Here is a 22,582-nt window from a genome sequence, read left to right as displayed (position 1 = left end):
AAAAAAAAAAAGAATTATCTATGTGAGATCAAATTGACAACAGCAACTCAAAAGGTTTGATGGGAAGCCTAGGGGGCAGTGAGTTGAGGATAATGGGGATGGAATAATTTGGAAAAGGATAGTGAGAATAGCAGCACAACTGGAAGAATGCGATCAATGTCACTGAATCGTACCTGTAGAAACTTTTGAAATGGTGTATATTTGGCTATGTATATTTTCACCAAAAAAAAGGTCCTCCAAGGTCGAGAAGGGAGAGTGTTGACATGTCATGGGGTTGTTAACCGATGTCATAAAACAATATGTCTACTGACTGTTTAATGAGAAACTATTTGCTCTGTAAACCTTCATCTAAAGTATAATAAACATAAATAAATAAATAAAGCTCCCATCTCTAAACCATTTACTATGAAATTCTGGTTTTTGGTAAAGGGAGCTCTGAAACTATTTAATTATCCTCAGATAGCAAGGCTCTCGTATAATTTGGTAAAATAAACATGTTTTCAAAGTCTGAATTAAAGAGGTTCAATGGTTTTTTAACTGTTTTTAACTTACATTACCTTTTCACTATTTACCATATGTTTCACACTATTTATCATGCACTTTACCCCCACACTACCTTTGTACTGTTTACCATAATCTATAGAAATATAAACGTGTTACCGTAGTGTCATGTAACATGACTGTATTCTGGTCTTCCCAGGTAGGCCTGATATCAAGTGCCCAACCTAAGTCTTACATAGAAACAATTTGCTGAAAACTACCCCTTGGCAACTTATGTCAGCCTTTCAACTTAGACTAATACAAAAGGAAGTGAGAGGCACGCCTTCAGAGAGCAGGAGGAGAGCTCTGCACTGGGGCAAGGGCAAGGGCACTCTGAGGTCGTAGCAGCCTGATCATCACAATGTCCTTTCCAGCATGTGTTACCCCCAGCCCGAGATGACTCTCAGGACTGAAGGAGCTTTTAATAGAAGTGGCTGCTGGTAACCCTTGTCCACATGCTTCTATTTAAAGTTTGAACAGCTCTCAAGGCAAGCTTAGCCCCTAGATAAGTACACTACCTGGAAGGAGGAAGATGCCTCTTCGTTAAACTAGAGAGCAGGGAAACACACTGAGGCCTTTCAGTAAAGTCAGGTTCATGGAAACTCAGCACCAGAAGCCTTTTAGGATCTCATATTAACATAACTAATACAGACAACAAGTGCTAAAGAAATTCTTGTTGGCAAAAATACTAGCTTTTAGGCCAAAATGCAACTTTTGAGTTACACTCTCATAACGTATTCCCTTGCCCCAATTTCCCCGCAGCTCCTGCAAAAATGACCTAGAGCTCAGCACAACTGGCATTAGTATAGGGCTATTGTTGTTAGTTGCCGGTGAGTTTATTTCAACTCATGGCGACCCCGTATGTGCAGAGTAGAAATATGCTCCTTAGGGTTTTCAAGGCTGTGACCTTTCGGAAGCACACTGACAGGCCTGTCCTCAAGGTGCTTCTGGGTGGATCTGAACTGCCAACCTCTCAGCTGGTAGCTGAGTGCTTAACCGTCTGCACCACCTAGGGTCTCCCAGGATAGGGCAGGTAGAGGGAAAATTTCCAGAAAATGATCAGTGGGAGCTCCTTCAACTAGCTCCTGTGTATCTTTTGTTTTTTAATATAATATTTTTTAGGTATAATTTACATACAGTATTTTGGGGCAAAAATTCCAGAAAAAAAATTATGGAAAAAAACATTCTCACTTTAGTTTTAGGATAGAAGAATAGAAATATGGAGAAATTTGAAACCGATTTAATATTTACTTTGTAACTTCTCCTATAAGAGTCTGTTATTGTCAGAATATGAAAGTGAAAATGTATTGTGAATACCTTGATGCATTCCTAAAATTGTCATATTTGGTACATTTAGAAATGTGGAGGTCCAGGGAAAAACAAACAAAAATTTCAGGGGGAAAATAAACATCTTCCTGTTCTTAATTCTTTCCTGCCCCCCAAAAATACACAGTTGATTTTTTGTGGGCTACAGTAATGCCAGGCCTTCTGCAGTTTCAACATTTACCAACAGGTACGAAGGCTGGGTAGAACAAGTTCTTTCAGTCCTGCTGATTTCCCCTTCTGTCTAGAATGACACAGATGGACATTAGCACCCTTACAACTATACTGCCAAACGTATTGCCAAACAACATGGCAAGCATGGTCGAGAAACAAAGATAAGGTTTAGCACACTGAAATGAGCCAACTTTATCCAAATAATCACTTTCAAACTGAAACAAAACCCAGAAGATGTGTTTGGACTCTGTTCATTGTGAAATGCCTCTAGGACATGTCATAGAAAGTCCAAGGCCTGTCATTATCTAGATTACCTAATAAACATCCCATGGAACTGTGCCAATTAGGGTAAAAGTAAACCTCTGTAAAATATTTTTTTTTATAAAACTGCCTTACGTGCCCTTCTAGCCATTGGAACAAATGAGTAAGCAAGGCTACTTCCAACTAACAAAAACCAAGTTATGAAATGAGTCCTTTGTAAAATATTGAAAATTTAAGTAAATTAAAGAAGCCATGATACCTAATGCTACTAAGAATAACATCAGCCAGTTTTCTCATAATCTCTATTTTCCTAACATGAGCAGCAGACAAATTAGCATTTCTAAAACCAGCTCCAATAATAGGATGCCATTTGATTTATAGTATAATTCTTTGAAATGTTAAATAACATTCATTATTCAATTTGTGCATATGTGTTTAGACGCTAAAAAACTTAAGTTTGATTTGAACCGGCATGGTCAAAGCCAACAAGAAAGCATAAAAGCAGCTTTCTTCCTTCCCTCATGGTTCTCATGCTAATGATGAAGCTGTACTCCACTGCATTACCCTACACTGGGATGGGGAGGCTACGGAGACTCTTAAATATCATCCAAATCGTAAAATCACGCTTTCAGTCAAATGTAACTTACTTAATGGATTTTAAGAAGTAAATTATATTAATTGAAATCCAAAATGACTTTCCCATCAGTCTTTTTAAAACTATAAAATTTGTTCTACCCACCTCTCTTGCGACATTGCTTGTTTTCACTTCCTGAATAACTGTGCCAAAGATGAGATAATCAACAACTTCCTTTGGGAGACTGGTCCGATGCAACAAACCCCTGAGAGCAGAGATCGCAAGCAAAGAAACATTTCATACATCAAGGTAGTAATACAAATCATCACATAAAACACTATACTTCTTTAAAAAGGTTAGCCTTGAATTTAAAAAGGCCAAGACTGTATCTTTTCATTAATTCCACAGGTGTTTGGAACCTTACAAAAAAAGAAATGAATGAAACAGTTTAAAAAGGTCAACATTTGATGCTTAACTGGCAAGGAAAAGTTAGAGAGCAGAATCAAAAATAACTTGGAATAGGATAAAACAAACATATTAATGTGAGTAGAAACAAAAGTTTTCAGTAAGAAGAGCGAAAAGAGGCAAAAATAAAATCAAAGAAATGAAGTAAAAGCCCAGGTTTATTAAATTTAATTTGAAATATCAATATAAAAACATGATTTAAACAATACAAACATTTTTCCAGTTCTGCTCACTGACAGAAACTAGAAGCAATGACACTCCAGTAGTAATGAGGCCACTTCGTACCCAGACTTCATTTCTAAATGCCATTCCCCATTAAAGGAACCAAGCCTTCTTAAAAAAATGACCCATCTAAGGTCTGAGGCAGGGAAAGTACAAAGTGAACCTCATTCACCTTTTTGTGCCAGAAAGTAAGGAAGCACTCAAAAACTAGTGGGGCCATCTCAAAAACAGAAACACAGCTGTACACATTTGCCAAAACTCATTAAACTGTACACTTAAAATCGATGCATTTTATGGTATGTAAATTATATCTTAAAAATATTATATTAAAAAACAAAAGGGACACAGGAGCCAGCTTGAAGGAGCTTCCACCAATAAAACGTGGGATAATCCAAGCATCAAAAAGAACAAACCATTAAATTTGGTTTTCACACAATAAATAAATAAAAATGCATATGTTCCTATAATTTCAAAAAAAAAAAAAGGACAGCTGTTCTTTACAGAAAAATCTGGTTGTTAGGTGGCATCGAGTTGATTTTGAGTCATAAAAAAAAATCAGCCAATAAATGTAGGAAGAATAATAGAATTAGAAAAATCACAGATCTGCAATCTCTAATGTAATAACTGATTCAGGCAAAAAGTATCAATGGATGTTAAAACCATCTGGTGAAAGGTTGATGGGGAACAAGATATTCAGCGGTGCTAAGGTATCACTTTACAGATTATTAATTACAAAGGGAGGAACGTACCTTTACAATCAAAAGTCTGACCAGTACAGAGTGGTCAGACTTAGCATCACACATTGTCTGTCTCTTGATGTGATGCAATATGAACTACATTCACACATGAAGCATTCTTACCAAAAAATGTTTAATCTGAATCTAATCAAGCCCCTAGATCCAAAGGCCAGTTTATAGAAAACTCAGAGGGGAGAAAAGTTAAATATCATCACAAAGAAAAATCCAGAATATGGAACATTTTATAGGATAGCTGGTGTGGACTTTTCAAAAAGTCTATGTCACAGGGGGGAAAATGTTCTAAATTAAGAGACTAAAGAGACATATTCATCTGTAATATGAACCTTGATTGGATCTTGGTTTTGGAAAAAAAAAAAAACTTTAAAAAAAGACATTCTTGGTGGTGTATCTTTGGCTATGTATATTTTCACCAAAAAAAAAAAAAGTCGAGAAGGGAGAGGGTTGACATGTCATGGGGTTGTTAACCAATATCATAAAACAATATGTGTACTACTGTTTAATGAGAAACTATTTGTTCTGTAAACCTTCACCTGAAGTACAGTAAAAAAAAAAAAGACATTCTTGGAGCAATTGCATGGAATCTAAATATGAACTGAGTTTTAGAAGTTATCATGGAATCATTGCTATTATCTTAGCTGTGATAATGGTATTGTGTTTAGCAGGAAGGGTCCTTATTCCTAGGGAAGTATTTAGGGCTGAAGTGTCAGGACTTACTGTCAAACGGTCCAAACAGCACAGATACAGCAAAGGCGGCATAATGGTAACAATTACTGAACCTAGATGAAGGGTATTTGCGTATTCACTGTATTATTCTTTCAATTTTACTGTACATGACTCTTTTTAAAATAAAAAGTTGAGGAAAATCTTGTAAACTTCTAGCCTGTGAGCCAATAAATCCCCCTTAATAAGCCAATTTGAGCTGAATTTTCTATTACTTGGCAACTAAAAGTCTCCTTCCTGATACATGACCAGAAAGAAAAATGAGCAAACAAGCAATTTACAGGATAAAAATGGCCAATAAACAAAATAAAAAAAGCTCAACCTCAGCAACAATAAAACTCTTTAAAAATTTAAACAAGACATTATTTTTGACTTATCAAATCAGCAAAAATTAAAAATATGGCTGATACCCAATTCTGGTAAGAATGTATCTAACTAAATAGGCTCTTCCATACACAATTGATAGAAATGTAAATTGTTATAGCCTTTATAGTGCTATAAACAGGAAACAGGAAAATAAGCTGCCTTGGGGCAAAAGATGATTTTGATTTTTGACATGCCGAGCTTGAGGTGTTTAAGAAAATAGGCCAAATTTAGGGATATGGGAGTTTTCTACATAACAAAATAAATGAGATTTTTTTTAAGGGAAAGCTTGCATACAGAGAAAAGCAAAGCTCTGAGGACTGAAACTTGCAGAATACCTTTTAAAAGGAGAAAAAGGAAAAGGATACCTTTTAAAAGGAGAAAGAGGAAAAGATTTAGCCAGGGAGATGGGAGTAAAATCAAAAACGTTAAGAAGTCAAAGGAAGACAGTTTCATGTAGGGCTGACAGTATCAAGTGCTAGAGTACAAAGAGACCTAAGCCTGAGAAAAGAATGATGCATTTGGTGATTACAAAGTCATTATTAAGAAAAGCTTCAAAGCATGGTTACTGTACAGCAATGAGAGTGGAAACCAGATTATTATGGGATTAAGAAAAGTAAACAGACAGTAAAGAAAAGGAAGCAACTGCTGTAGATCACTTATTCTTGAAGTGTGGCAGGAAGAGAAGAAATAGAACCCGAGTTGGCAGAAAGGTCCCACCCCATCTGCAGAAAGGGAGAATGAAGAAAACCAAAGGCACAAGAGAAAGATTTGTCCAAAGAACACAACTTCCACAGCCTCCACCAGACTGAGTTCAGCACAACTAGATGGTACCCGGCTACCACCACCGAGTACTCTGTCGGGGATCACAGTAGAGGGTACCGGACTGAGCTGGAGAAAATTTAGAACAAAATTCTAACCCACAAAAAAAGACTAGACTTACTGATCTGGCAGAGACTGGAGAAACCCCGAGAGTATGGGCCCCAGACACCCTTTTAACTCAGTACTGAAGTCACTCCTGAGGTTCACCCTTCAGCCAAAGATTAGACAGGCCCATAAAACAAAAGGAGACTAAATGGGCACACCAGCCCAGGGCAAGAATGAGAAGGCAAGAGGGGATAGGAAAGCTGGATGGATGGAAATGGGAAACCCAAGGTCAAGAAGTGGAGAGTGTTGACAGGTCATGGGATTGATTGCCAATATGCGTATTAATTGTTTAATGAGAAACTAATTTGCTCTATAAATCTTCACCTAAAGCACAATTAAAAAAAAAAAAAAGGTCAGCTGAAGGGTTTTTCAAGCTAGAAAAGATGTGTGGCTGGTTGAAGACACAATGGCAAGATGTCAATGGAAAAGGAATGAGAGCGCCTTATTGTTATTTGTACCACAGAAACAAGTATACGATTTACGACTCTGACCAAACTATTCATCTATCTCAATCTCATTTACCACATCTAATTTTACATTTTTACTTGACTTGCACATGAATCTTTCTTGGCTTCTTTGTACATTAATATCGGCATAGTCTGTTCAGCTACTCCTGTACAGTTATTGAGTTTCTGTTTTTTTAAAAAAAAATCAAATACATAAATTGTGTTTAAGTTGATCAATCCAGATCTGCATTGTTTACTTAAATAACGTGGTTAGCTAGGGTACTCATTAAATATTGTCAGGCCAAGAGATTATTTATTAAGCCTACAAGATAAAGATAACTGACATTCATCAGCTGATTAAAATGGAGAATAAATGAATCTTGTAAAAAGTTAATCAGAGTTTTTTCTTACCACATAAAAGCTAACAAATCCTGGATATGAACATTCTACTAAATATTATTTTAGTGTAAAAACTGGAGAAAAATGTCTTTAATACAAGAAGAACTAAAGTAAAATTGCATCTACTTACGTAAGTGCTGCTCTAGCCAAATCATGTGGCATCAGGTCTTTGTAGCTGGGGAAAGAAAACAAATAATTTCAACTAAAATCCTAGCACTTTAATAAAATATTTTTTCATTCTATTTGAAATACCCAGAGTATTTGTTAACATATGCTGCTGCATCTAACAATGTACTTGTCTCCAGATAAGTAAACTGTTGGAAGCAAGCTATCTGGACTCACTCCAGACTTTTCAAAACAAGGCTTGCTCAAGCTGAAAGTACGCTAGGCTTGTTCATGAGAAAGGATGTAAAACAAATTTTGCCATGTTATTTCACTGCTGACTTTACTTATTCCGTATTAATTTCATGAAAATGCTATCCATGAATTAGTCCACTAACAGTATTATTACCTACTGGGTTATATTTACAAAGACCACTTTCGAAAGTGTCTTAAAAGAAGGGATAAATAACACAACCATTTATACTTACAAAGTGCCTGACAGCAAAAATGGAATGCGAACCCCATCAACCACCACGATATTCCTCATGTTGGGCTTGGCTAAGGTCTTCTTTGACTTGGTCTGGGCGGCTTTAACATAAAGTTCAAAGAACTATCAATTAAAATATACGAAGTCAGACATCTTGTTACATTTTTAAATTACAGACATTCTAAGAAGAATTACATCATTCAGTATCACGTTGATTTGCCATTTAGCACACTACTTCAATATTAAAAAGGCTAAGAAATTGATTAGCATTTATGTTTCTAACTAACATTCAAGGAAAACAGAGATTATACTCAATGGGAGTATTTATGCCATTAACAAAGTCGTTTATTTTTATCAGGTGTTGACAATCTACCATATTAAAAACAAACAATTTTACACATAAATCTGCCGGTAATATTAGAAGTTGCAATGACTAATGTTGCTCACTCTTCGTACAGCTTGATAATCTTGCCTTTATATGTAGAAATAAATGCCACTTAGTTGCTAACTATTGCTAGTCTGCAAAAACTTAGAATGCTTCCTGATTCTGTTTCACTCTATTTGCCTAATTATTTTTTATCCTCAAAAAAGCAATATTCAATTTTTAAAATTAAAGAACAACACATGAATATACACATGTAGTTCACAAAAGTAAACAATACAAAAATATGGAGAGTGAAAACTAAAGTTCCCTTTTTATGCCCTCCACCTCCTTTTTATTTCCTTCCCAGAAGTAAATTCTGCTAGTTTGGTATATATACTTTCAAACCTTTTTTTTAATGCATGTACATTCATTTATCATGTATACTTTTTGACTTGCTGTTTTATCTTAACAATATAGCTTCAAGATGTTTCCATGTTAGTATATCTACCTCATTCTTTTCTTAACCAATTGTTAATGTTGGAATCCACTTACCATCATTGCTCCTTCATTATCAGATGGAGAAAAATCCTGAATCATTAGGAATAAAATTTCAACAACCCACACCCACTAACGTCATAGAGACGTATTTATGGTAAGTGTCCATACGGTTACAACAACATCTATTCTACAACCAACTCGAAGAAAATAGTAGTCATAGCTAAGAGTCATGATAAAATGGGGTACAAAGATGATCCTGGCAGCTCCAATGGAGATGTGCTGGCGAAGGAGACAAAGGCAACGAGGAGATAAGTGGCAAACTCAAGCATGAAGTCTAAACACCAGGACGACCCGTTGCCCTTGCTATTGAGTTGATTCCAACTCACAGCGACCCTACAGGACAGAGTAGAACTGCCCTATAGGGTTTCCAAGGAGCAGCTGGTGGATTCGAACTGCCAACCTTTTGGTTAGCAGCCGAGCTCTTAACCACTGTGTCACCAGGGCTCCAAAGGCCAGGACAAAGGTAATATTAATGTGAATGGAAAGGATGGGACCAATACAAGAGATTTTCTAAAGAAGACCAAGTATCTTGGTGAATAACTGGATATGGGATGAAAGGAAAACAGGGTTATAAAGGAAGCTTAGCGACTAAGAAAACCTGGCTACTCTACATAGAATGAGAATGGTCTTCCAAGAAAGAGGACATCATTTTTAAACATGCTGACTTCAAGGTGATGGAGAAATATCCAGGTGGAGAAGTTCACTAGGCAGGCAGCTAGAGACACAAAACTAAAACTCTTAAGTGAGGTATAGATTTGTAAGCCATGAGATACGGAAAGTTCAGAATACAGAAAAAGAAAAGCAAAGGCATATTTTGCAGTGCCTGCTCACCCACAGTCTCCTCTAAAGGGAGTTGTCCTGCTCATTGTCCCTGCCAAAGGGCAGCCTAGACGGCCATATCCCTAAGCCCTTAGCTACAGTTGATTAGATTCAACCCAACAGTCAACCCATAGGGTGGCTGGACAGTACCTGTGTTGTCTACCCAAAAAGCATATTATAAAGTAATTAAACTAATTGGAGAAAAGATTGAAGTTGTCAAGGATTTCATTTTGGATCCACAATCAATGCCCATGGAAGCAACAATCAAGAAATCAAATGACGCATTGCATTGGGCAAATCTGCTGCAAAAGATCTCTTTGAGGTGTTAAAAAGCAAAGATGTAACTTTAAAGACTAAGGTGTGCCTGACCCATGCCATGGTGTTTTCAATCACCTCATATGCGTGTGAAAGCTGGACAATGAATAAGCAAGACTAAGAAGAATTGATGTCTTTGAATTATGGTGTTGGCAAAGAATATTGAATATATCGTGGACTGCCAGAAGAATGAACAAATCTGTCTTGAAAGAAGTACAGCCAGAATGCTCCTTAAAAGCAAGGATGGCAAGACTTCGTCTCACATACTTTGGACATGTTATCAGGAGGGACCAGTCCCTGGAGAAGGTTATCATGCTTGGTGAAGCACAGGGTCAGCGAAAAAGAGGAACACCCTCAAGGAGATGGACTGGCACAGTGGCTCCAACAATGGGTTCAAACATAGCAATGATTGTGAGGATGGTGGAGGACCGAGCAGAGTTTTGTTCTATTGTACACAGGGTCTCTATGAGTCGGAGCCGACTCAACGGCACCTAACAACAACAAACTACAGTCTTTTTATATATTCCACGGTGCTATGGGCACAATAGCAATGTAGTATAAGAATCTCAAGTGGAGGTTAAAATATTTAGGTTCTACTCCCTGCTCTGTCAAAGCTTTCTCAATTGCAAATATGGGAGCTAGACTAGATGACCACAAAGGCTCCTCCAAACTCCAAAACCTAGAATTCTACAGCTGACTGATATACATTCTACATTCTATATATAAAATCAAAATCAAAGCAGACAAAATAAAAGGTGTGTCATGTATAATCAACTGATATGTGCATGTGTGTGGATATGTATTTAACCATCTCACCTGTCAAAATTTCTATCAGATATTTACATTTTCAGTACATCAGATAACTGAAAACATCACTTTTACCTTGCTATTTCAATTCCTTCATCCTAACAGCTCTGTCAAGCAGGGGTTGTCATGTGAACTTCAGGAGGAATGAATTATAAAGTTACTGCAACCTAAAACCTGCTCAGCACAGGCACACATGCCTGCTCCCTCCCCGCACGTCAGCTGGTCACACTTCTGTGTCTTATCATGTGCCTTCTCGAATCACTACCACTGTCAGTGTGAAAACAAACTACACGCAAGACACTGTATTAGACACTGGGGATACAAAAAGGCTGAAGTATCCTAGGCACTTACTATATAATTGGGGAGACAGAAACATACGAAAAAAGTTAAAGAGCAGTATAAAGAAGGATACTCTAAATGTGAGATAAATGCTGGCATTCAGCATTTATGCCAGATAATGCCAGACAAATGCCTTACCTCTGTTGGTATTCAGTATGACCGTTCTCCCAGTTGGCAAGGATCAGGTCTATTTGTGTGACTTTGCAAAGCAAAGGCCTGGATGAGCAGTAGAATTAGGGAAAAGGTGAAATGAGACAGAAAGAAATTATTCTTTCTGAGGCTAATAGAAGTCTAGATTCTGGTTAGAATTTGGAGGGCACAGGAAATATATTTGTTATATGACAACATGAAACTTCCCTAGTTAGGCTTAAGCAACAGACTTCTAGAACACAGTGAAACTTTGACAGCTGGAACTCAATGGGACTGCCTTGTTTTTCTGGGTCTTGCAAGTTTTCTACCTTTGACAGGGTACAGTTACCACTTTTCCATTGCTCTCTATTTAGTGGAAAATATTTCAGTTTTCCTTCTTTGACAGGTTTCTGCCTTACACAGGTTCCGGGTTTCGCAGGTTTTACTGTACTAAATGTTAAATTAAATAAAAGAAAAATATCATCTTGCATTTATATCAAGTTTATGGTTTTTAAAGTGCTTCTAGTTATCTTCATAACTGCATGAGGTTAACAAGACTATAATTATTATATTTCTTTCTTAGATGAAGAAACTAAAGCACAGAGAAGTAAAGTGAATACGTCAAGCCCACATTACCGAGAAAGAGGTAGAACTGGAACAGAGTCCAGGTCTTCTGAATCTAGGTAAAGTGCCTTTTCCATTAAGTTATGCAAGTAGATACAATGAAGCAGAAATTAGAAGTTACAGGTCAATAGAGAACCTGGGCAAGCAGAATCAGTGTTACGAGTTTGTCAGAGTTATGTTCAGCACTAGCCACTGAAGATACATACTTACAGCAAGTTCTGCAAAAGTATGTACTCCACAAAGTAGAGATGGTTAATCCATTGGTTCTACTGATGACCTAAACGACCTTTTAAAAATCAACTTTTATGCATCCATTTCACATTGACTAAAGAGCCTTTTTATTAACTGAGTTCTTCAGTCATCACTATTTCAGGAATGGGTCCTCTTGTATATGGGAAGAGAAGACATTCAACAATAGAGAAGCTGACCACTAACAGCAAATTTAAAAAGTTAACTTTTGGCTCGAAAATGGTCTCAGGAGTATTTATAAGCTATTAATCTCCAGGAATGACAGCCAGGGGGTGAATACTATGATAAGCAAGGTACATGGAACCTCCATCAGGCTCCGAATCCCAGAAAGCAGCCTCCTGTCAACATCCTCAAGTCCAACCCCACATCATATTGTATTATTATTGACTGACCCTATGTACTTTTTTTAATTTGAAGGCAGTAGTGATGTTCATGCTACTCACAAAAAGGGAAAATGAGTAAATTAGTTTTGCTTTTTATTTGTAACACAGGAATCTGTAAATTGACATTTAAATCAAAAATGTTTATTTTACAAATTACTTTACCTGGGGCAGCTCGCAGCTGGGAGGAACAGCTCAGAGGTCTCATAGCTGGAAACAAAATAAACTGTTTTACAAAAAAATAATACAAAGTTTATGTAAGATGCTTATAAATCCAAATCTAATCTTTAAAAAAAGAAAGGAACATTTAAACTTACAGAATCTGAGGGCCCATTCTGATGTACTGGGAAGATTTTTAAAAGTGCAAGTCAAAATGGAAGTCATTCTGAAATCTAAGGAGAGAAGAACAAAACCATATTCTGGGATACCTGAACATCTTATAGCTTATATCGTAGTCTAAAAGGCCATGGGTGGCGCAAGCAGTGTACTCTCAGCTACTAACCTAAAAATTGCAGTTCAAACCAACTCAGTGGTGCTATGGAATAAAGGACTGGTGATCTGCTTCCGTAAAGATTACAGCCAGGAAAGCTCTATGGAGCTGTTCTACTCTGTAATACATGAGGTCACCATTGAGTATGAATCAACTCGACAGCAATGGATTTTGTTTTTTGTTATTATAGTGTATGATCTTCAATAACCTCATCTGTGGCTATTCTAACATGCTATAAAATGTAACCTATTACCAATTACTCTTCCTCTAATAATAATAGTTATATTGATATAGCTTTTACATTATGACATGCACTGTTTTGTGTGTGTGTGTGTGTGCTTTAGGTGAAAGTTCACAGCTCAAGTTAATTTCTCAGAACAAAAATTTATACAATATTGTTTGGTGACATTAGCTGCAATCCCCACAATGTGACAGCACACTCCCCCTTTCCACCCCAGGTTCCCTGTGTCCATTCGACCAGTTCCTGTCCCTTCCTGCCTTCTCCGGACAGGAGCTGCCCATTTGGTCTCTTACATCTGATTGAACAAGAAGCACATTCCTCATGTGTATTATTTTTGTTTTACAGTCCTGTCTAATCTTTGTCTGAAGAGTGAGCTTTGGGAATGGTTTCAGTTCTAGGTTAACAGTGCATCCAGGGGCCATAGTTTTGGGAGTTCCTCCAGTCTCTGTCAGACCATTAAGGCTGATCTTTTTACATGAATTTGAGTTCTGTTCTACATTTTTCTCCTGCTCTGTCCAGGACTCTCTGTTGCATTCTGTTAGGACAGTCATTGGTGGTAGCTGGGCACCATCCAGTTCTTCTGGTCTCAGGCTGGTGGAGTCTCTGGTTCATGTGATCCCTTAGTCCTTTGAGCTAATATTTTCCGTGTGTCTTTGGTTTTCTTCAATCTCCTTTGCTCCAAGTGGGGTGGGACCAATTGATGTATCTCAGATGGCAGCTCGCTAGCTTTTAAGACCTCAGATGCCACTCACCAAAGTGGGTTGTAGAACACTTTCTTAATAAACTTTGTTATGCCAATCAACCTAGATGTTCCCCGAAACTATGGTCCCCAGGCCCCGGTCCCAGCTACTATGTCCCTCAAAGTGTTCCGATGTGTCCAGGAAACTTCTTAGCTTTTGCTCTGGTCCAGTTGTGCTGACTTCCCATTTTGTGTGTTGTCCTTCCCTTCACCAAAGTTGATCTCTGTCTGCTATCTAGTTAGTGATTGCCCCTCCTTCTCCCTCCCCATTCTTGTAACCATCAAAGAATGCTTTTTTCTGTGTTTAAACTTTTTCTTGAGTTCTTGTAATAGTGGTCTTATACAATATTTGTCCTTTTGTGACTAATTTCACTCAGCATAATGCCCTCCAGATTTATCTATGTTGTGAGATGTTTCGAGGATTCATCATTGTTCTTTATCATTGCATAGTACTCCACTGTGTGTATGTATCATAATTTGTTTATCCATTCATCTGTTGATGGGCATTTAGGCTGTTTCCATCTTTTTGCTATTGTGAATAGTGCTTCAGTGAACATGGGTGTGCATATGTCCATTCGTGTGATGGCTCTTATTTCTCTAGGATATATTCCTGGGAGTGGGATTGCCGGATTGTATGGTAGCTTTTTAATGAAGCACCAAATTGTCTTCCAAAGTGGTTGTACCATTTTACTTTCCCACTAGCAGTGCATAAGAGTTCTAATCTCTTCACAACCTCTCCAACACTTGTGAATTCGTGTTTTTTGAATTACAGCCTTGTTGGGATGAAATGGTATCTCATTGTGGTTTTGATTTGCATTTCTCTAATGGCTAACTGTCCCTGGCAGCAGGGTGGCTGGTTTTAGGCACTGGTAAGGCATACTACTGCATAGGTTTGAATCCCCACTGGGCCTCTGAGTAATGGTGCGACTTTTTGGAAACTCCGGTGATGCAGTGGTTAAAAGCTATGGCTGCTAACCAAAAGGCTGGCAGTTCAAATCCACTAGGTGCTCCTTGGGAACCCTATGGGGCAGTTCTGCTCTGTCCTATAGGGTCGCTATGAGTCGGAATCCACTCGATGGCAATGGATTTGGGTTTTTTTTTTACGGCTGAAGATCGTGAGCATTTCCTCACGTCTGTTAGTTGACTGAATGTCTTCATTGGTGAAGTGTCTGTTCATATCCTTCGCCCATTTTTTCATTGGATTATTTGTCTTTTTGTTGTTGAGGGATTGCCATATCTTGATTTTAGAGATTAGACCCTTATCAGACATGCCGTAGCCAAAAATTTGTTCCCATTCTGTAGGTTCTCCTTTTACTCTTTTGGTGAAGTCTTTTCATGGGTGTAAGTGTTTGATTTCTAGGAGCTCCCGGTTATCTAGTTTCTCTTCTGGTGTTTGTGCATTGCTAGTTATGGTTTGTATACTATTTATGACATGTATTAGGGCTTCTAGCATGTGACAACCACTATTCTAAGCATTAACTCATCTAATCACCACACCAACCTATGAAATATGCATTATTATTCTACCCTTTGTAAGAGATAAGGAAAGGGAGGCACAGAGGAGTTGAGTGAATTGCCCAAAGACCCACATTTAGTAAGTGGCAGAGCTGAAATTTGAACCCAAGCAGTCTAGCTTCAGAGTATGTGCCCTTCTCCTCTAGGGCCAAAGGGGCAGAGAGACTGCTGGGCATGATCATGACACCATCAATGTTAAATCCCTGATCTAGAAGGGTGTATTGTGGAGTTACAGCTGCTAACCAAAAGGTCAGCAGTTGGAATCCACTAGCAGCTCCTTGGAAATCCTATGCGGCAGTTCTACTCTGTCCTATAGAGTCACTATGAGTCGGAATCGACTCAACAGCAGCAGGTTTTTTATTGTGATTATGAGGAGCCCTGGTGGCACAGTGGTTAAGTGCTGGGCTACTAACCAAAAGGTCAGCAGTTTGAACTCACCAGCTGCTCTGAGGGAGAAAGGTGTGGCAATCTGCTTCTTTAAAGAGTAAACCAAACCAAACTCATGGCTATGTAGTCTATTCTGACTCACAGTGACCCCATAGGACAGAGTAGAACTGCCCTGTAGGGTTTCCAATGTTGTAATCTTTACGGAAACAGACTGCCACATCTTTCTCCAGTGGAGCAGCTGGTGGGTTCAAACCATTAACTTTTTGGTTAGCAGCTGAGCGCTTCAACCACTGCACCACTCCTCTCCTTAAAGGTTACAGCCTTGAAAACCCTATGGGGTAGTTCTATTTTGACCTATAGGGTCGTTATGAGTCAGGATCAACCTAACTTCAACAGGTTTGGCTTACATGCTTTACTGTGATTATGTCACCACTTGTCTGACAGTTTGCTTTACTGTGGTGGTCTGCAAATTGCTGTGATGCTGGAAGCTAGTATTTCAAATACCAGCAGGGTCATTCATGATGGACAGGTTTCAGTGGAGCTTCCAGACTAAGACAGACTAGGAAGAAAGGCCTGGTGACTTACTTCCAAAAATTAGCCAATGACAACCTTATACATCACAACAGAAGCTCGTCCCATATAGTGCTGGAAGATGAGCTTCCTAGGTTGGAAGGTACTACACAACGAGCACAACAATAGACTCAAACATACCAATAATCGTGAACATGGTGCAGGACTGGATGACATTTCGTTTTGTTATACATAAGGTTGCCGTAAGTTGGAGTCGACGTGACGACAACCAACAACATTGTGATTATGTAGACTGAATCATGGAATGTTTGTATTTGAGGGAAATACACACTAGAGCATTCAGGGATGGTGATACATCATGTCAGCAACTTACTCTTAGCTGGTGCAGGAAAAAAATGTTCTTCATAATGCGCTTGCAACTTTTTTTATAAGTTTGATATTGCTTCAAAATAATTTAAAAAATTAAAAATCTACATATAAAAATGAATATGTTAAGAAATATATTTAAAATATAAAACCATTCTCCTTTTAAAAAAGGGCTAAAGTCCTAATAATGCATTCCTGCAAATCAGTAAGGAAAAAAAAACAATAGATAAATGGGCAAAGGATATGAACCGGCATTCACAGAAACGGAAATACAAATGGCTCTCACTTCTACACATAGGATTTGACCTATGTCAGCACTGTATGTAACAGCAAAAGATTAGAACAACCAACAGATAGAGAACTGGTTAAGTAAATCATGCTACAATCGCCCGAGAAGTAAAAGATAAGGAAATGAGTATGTACCAATATGGTACCACTTCTAAGCTAAATTATTAAGTGAAAAAGCAAGGGGCAAAATAGTGTGTACGGCATGTTATCATTTGTGTTAAAAACAAAAAATATATATGTTTCCTTGTATATGTATAATATACCTGGATGCATAAATATTAAAGGTAAAAGTTGGATGGAAGGGAACAGAGTAACTAAGGGAAGGGGGTGGGAGATGACTTTTCATTGTACTTCTTTTTTGAAATTAATACACTTTATTTTTTTAGTTTCAGGTTTACAGAAAAATCGCATAGTTTTTCCTATTAACATCTTGCATTCCTGTGGTACATTTGCTACAACTAATGAACGAATACTGATACACTGTTATTGACTATAGAGTCCATAGCTCACACTAGGGTTCACTTTTTGTGTTGTACATAGTTTTATGGGTTTTCAAATATATATAATGTCATGTGTGCACCAATACAGTATCATACAGAATAGTTTCACTGCCCTAACTATGCCCTGTGCCCTCTCTATTCACCTCTCTCCCCTCCCCCTGAACTCCCGGCAACCACTGATCTTTTTACAGTCTCTATGTTGTTGTTAGATTCCATGAAGTGGATTCCATCTTACAGCAACCCCATGTGACAAAGTACAACTGCCCCATAGGGTGTCCTAGGCTGTATTCTTCACGTTGGTTTAGTTTTACTTTGTTGCTGCTCTTGAGAAGATAGATAACAAAACATACACCAATTCAACAGTTTCTACATGTACAATTTAGTGACATTTGATTACATTCTTCCAGTTGTGCAACCATTCTCACCCTCCTTTTCTGAGTTGTTATCCCCCCATTAACATAAACTCGCTGCCCCCCTAAAGTTCCTATGTAATCTTTCAAGTTGCTTTTGTCAATTTGATCCCATACAGATAGCTCCTAAAAGAGCATAATACTTAAGGCAGACTTTTTTTGCTAGTTAAGCTAAAACTACTATTTGGTTTTAAGCAGACTTCAGGGAATATTTTTGGTTTAAGGTTTAAAGATTATCTCAGGGCAATAGTTTCAGGGGTTCATCCACCTTCCATGGCTCCAGAAGTCTGGAGTCCATGAGAATTTGAAATTCCACAGTTTTCCCATTTTGATCAGGACTCTTCTCAAAATGTTCAGGAATGTAGCCAGGCACCATCCAGTTCTTCTGGTCTTATGGCAAAACAGGCAGTTGTTCATGGAGGCAATTAGCTACACATTCTATATCCTCCTCCTATTCCTGACTCTCCTTCCTCAAGTGAATAGAGACCAACTATTGTGCCTTGGATGGCCGCTTGTAAGCTTTCAAGACGCCAGGCACTACACAACGAACTAGGAGGTAGAAAAGAAACACTACACGTTATTAGGCCTCAACTGGGATGTGCCATGAAACCATGACCCTAACCCTCCAAACCAAGTAAATAAATCCCATGAAGTGTTTATACATAAGCAGCCTCAGCAGCTTTTCCCTCTCTTTGTCATTATTGTAAATATATCTCTCACACAACTTCTGCCACTTCAACTTTTACAAGCATACAACTTATTGACAATTACAATTGGCTGTACAGCCCTACTCTTTTTAAGGTAATTTTTCCAACACCATTAACCCCCCTCCTTCCTACCCCTGGTAACCACTACTAAACTTTGGTCTCTGTACATTTGCCTTTTCTTGTCTTTTTATATAAATGAGGTCATATAATATTTGTCCTTTTGTGATTGGCTTATCTCACTCAGCACGTCTTCAAGCTCCATCTATACCGTAGGATGAATCAAGACTTCGTTTCTTCTACTGGCTGAGTAGTATTCCAGTGTATGTATGTAACACACTTTATCCATTCATCTGTTGATGGGCATTCAGACTGTTTCCATCTTTTGGCTATTCTGAACAGTGCTTCAGTGAACACTGGTGTACAAGTCTCTTTTTGAGTCTTTGCTTCCAAGTCTTTTAGGTATATAACCATGAGTGGAATTGCTCAGTCATATGTAGTTCTACTTTTAGTTTTCTGAGGAACCACCACACTGTTTTCCACAATAGCTGTACCATTTTGCATTCCCACCAGCAATGGATAAGGGTTCCAATTTCCCCTCATCCTCGCCAACATTTGTTATTTTCTGTTGTTGTTTTTTTTTAAAAAAACCTTAGCCATCCTAGTGGGAATGAAATGGTATCTCATGGTGGTTTTGATTTGCATTGTTCTGATGGTTAATGACACTGAGCATCTTTTCATGTGTATCAATGTCTTCTTTGGTGAAATGTCCATTAAAGTCCTTTGTGCATTTTATGATAGGGTCATTGTATATCTTTTTTAATTTTTTTAAAATTCTGAACACATTTTAACTTAAAAAAGAAAACAACAAACTTGCGAGATGTGCCCACTTCTTGGTACTGACATCCTGTGTGATATCCTTCCACATTGTACACTAGTTGGTCTGTGAAACCAAAAGAATTCATCAGAAGTGACAGTGTGTCACTTCTAAGATTAGGGCTTAGACACTGCAGCTTCCGTCTTGGTCCCTCTCTCAGATCACTATTCTGAGGGCAGCCAGCTACCACATCATGAGCAGTCCCTAGGAAGAGGTCCACTGGTGAGGAACTGAAGTCTTCTGCCAACAGTCATGCAAGTGAGCTTAGAAGCAGATCCTCTGGCCCAGCCAAGCTTTCAGATGATTATAGGCCTGGTCAACATTCTGACTGCAACCTCATGAGAAACTAAGTCAGAACAATCCAGCTATGTCATCCCCAGATTCCTGACCCTCAGAAACTATAAGAGATAACAAATATTTATTGCTTTGAGCTAAGTTTTGGGGTAATTTGTTACACAGCAAATAGATTTCTAACACAAAGGCGTTAAGGTTTATTTTCACTGGGGTCTTATAAACTAAAAGGAGAATGCCCTATGGCTCCCTAAAGGAAGAAAATCATGTTCTAAGCATGTGAACTGGAAAGAGATGGGGAAGTTCAACTCTAGGCTCATCAGCCTAGGAGCATTCAAGGGACTCTGGCCAGGGAGATACATGAGATGGGCACCACTGTTTCCAAAAGCTACTAATGATGCCACATGGGTCTGGAATACAAATTCCTTTAAGTAAAGTTCATCTTGAAATAAAATTCACGAAAATAGTTAAGAAAATTTTGAAAAAGAAAAAGGGAAACCTTGCTGTAATAGATATTAAAACTTTCTATAAAGCACCAATAATGAAAACAATGTAGTTCTTGCACAGGAATAAGTGAAACTGATCAGCAGAACAAGATACAAGTTCAGAAGCATATCTACACAGATGAGAATTTACAATAAAGATGACGTTTCAAATAAGTAGAAGAAAGATGAACTATTCAGTAAGTTTGTTGGGAAAATGGTAAACCATTTGGAAAAAAGGTAAAGTTAGGTCCATAGCTCACACCATATGCACAAATAAATTCCAGATGGATTAAACATCTAAATATATTTTTTAAACTATAAAAGTCCCAGAAGAAAATACCAGAGAATATTTTTATAATCTTGAACAGGGAGGGGCTTCCAACATATGGCACAAAGCCCAGGAGCCATAATGGAAAAGAATAACTAACAGATCTGATTACACAAACATTCGAAGTATCTACAAAGCAAAAGACTATAAGTTAAAAGGCAGACAACAGATTGGGAGGGAAATATTTACAATATGTAAAGCAGACATATTCCACAAAGAACGTCTACAAATTATAGGAAAATGAGCAACAATCCATATAGAATGTGTGGTTATCACGCCAATATCCATTCCACCCCATTTTGTAGTTACCATGTGGTTTACATGAGACTGAACCCAGACCAACCACAGGGTTTAAACCAATCAGAATAATCTCACTCTCTTGCCAAGATCACTGGCTCAGGTAACCAATGCCTAAACCAATCAGTGCATGGTATTCCCTTGAACATCTGTATTGATTTGTTGTTATTAGGTGCCGTTGAGTCGGTTCATAGCGAACCTGTGTACAACAGAATGAAACACTGCCCAGGCCTGAGCCATGCTCACAATCGTTATGCTTGAGCCCATTGTTGCAGCCACACAGTGTCAACCCATCTCACTGAAGGTCTTCCTCTTTTTTGCTGACCCTCTACTTTACCAAGCATGATGTCCTTCTCCAGGGACTGGTCCCTCCTGACAACATGTCCAAAGCATGTGAGATGGAGTCTCACCATCCTTGCTTCTAAGGAGCATTCTGGCTGTACTTCTTCCAAGACAGACTTGTTCATTCTTCTTGCAGTCCATGGTATATTCAATATTCTTTGCCAACACCATAATTCAAAGGCATCGATTTTTCAGTCTTCTTTATTCACTGTCCAGCTTTCACATGCATATGAGGTGACTGAAAACATCATGGCTTGGGACAGGTGCACCTTAGTCCTTAAAGTGATATCTTTGCTTTAACACTTTAAAGAAATCTTTTGCAGCAGATTTGCCCAATGTAATGCATCATTTGATTTCTTGACTGTTGCTTCCATGGGCGTTGATTGTAGATCCAAGTAAAATGAAATCCTTGACAATTTCAATATTTTCTCTGTTTATCATGATGTTGCTTACTGGTCCAGTTGTAAGGATTTTTGTTTTCTTTATGTTGAGATATAATCCATACTGAAGGCTATAGTCTTTGATCTTCATCAGTAAGTGCTTCAAGTCCTCTTCACTTCCAGCAAGCAAGGTTGTGTCATCTGCATATCACAGGTTGTCAGTGAGTCTTTCTCCAGTCCTGATGCAGTGTTCTTCATATAGTCCAACTTCTCAGATTATCTGCTCAGCATACAGATTGAATAAGTATGGTGAAAGGATACAACCCTGAGGCACACCTTTCTTGACTTTAATCCATGCAGTATTCCTTTGCTCTGTTTGAAGGACTGCCTCTTGGTCTAAGCATAGCTTCCTCATGAGCACAATTAAGTGTTCTGGAATTCCCATTCTTTGTAATGTTATCCATAATTTGTTATGATCTACCCAGACGAATGCCTTTGCATAGTCAATAAAACACAGGTATGTACTGATTCAGGGATGGTCTAGTCAATATGACATTCGGGACCTCCGCCTGGAATTCTGAGACACAAATTGTCTTTCCTTCTAAGACTTGGCACTACTACAGCAGCTTGCAAACATGAGAAACATTTGTCTAATGATAGAGCGGGCTCCAAAAGTGGACAGAGCTAAGAATTTCAGAAAAAGAAACTACAGCCCTGAACATATTACATCTGAAACCCATTCTACCACTGTGCTTCTCAGTTCAAAAAGCCAATAAATCCCCCTCAATAAGCTAACTTGAGTTGAATTTCTGTTATTTGCAACTGTAAGTCTCCTTCCATGACTAACAGGAAAAATGAGCAAACAAGCAATTCAGAGAAGAAATAAAGATGGCCAATAAACAAAATTAAAAATGCTCGCCCTCAAACACATCATACCAAAACCTTTGGGACACAGCAAAGGCAGTCCTCAGAGGGCAATTTATAGCAATAGATGCACACATCAAAAAAGAAGAAAGGGACAAAATCAAAACATTAACTACACAACTCAAACAAATAGAAAGACAAC

General features: G+C 38.2%; 1 protein-coding gene across 2 annotated transcripts in view; it reads right to left on the bottom strand.

Moving 5' to 3' along the window:
- HADHB (hydroxyacyl-CoA dehydrogenase trifunctional multienzyme complex subunit beta) overlaps positions 1-22,582 on the bottom strand; it is a 47,331-nt gene that overhangs the window by 20,446 nt on the left and 4,303 nt on the right. For both annotated transcript variants that reach the window (XM_023732427.1, XM_004377586.2), the window contains exons 2-6: positions 12,663-12,737; positions 12,511-12,555; positions 7,763-7,862; positions 7,303-7,347; positions 3,038-3,137 (exon numbers count right to left, since the gene is read on the bottom strand). In XM_023732427.1, coding sequence (XP_023588195.1) covers positions 3,038-3,137; positions 7,303-7,347; positions 7,763-7,862; positions 12,511-12,555; positions 12,663-12,729 — 357 coding nt within the window. In that variant the 5' untranslated portion in view covers positions 12,730-12,737. The remainder of the gene's footprint in view (positions 1-3,037; positions 3,138-7,302; positions 7,348-7,762; positions 7,863-12,510; positions 12,556-12,662; positions 12,738-22,582) is intronic.

Source organism: Trichechus manatus, unplaced genomic scaffold (assembly GCF_000243295.1).
Source record: "Trichechus manatus latirostris isolate Lorelei unplaced genomic scaffold, TriManLat1.0 scaffold00052, whole genome shotgun sequence".
Classification (NCBI taxonomy): domain Eukaryota; kingdom Metazoa; phylum Chordata; class Mammalia; order Sirenia; family Trichechidae; genus Trichechus; species Trichechus manatus.
Note: the sequence above shows the minus strand (reverse complement) of the source record. Positions and strands in the feature narration are given on the sequence as shown.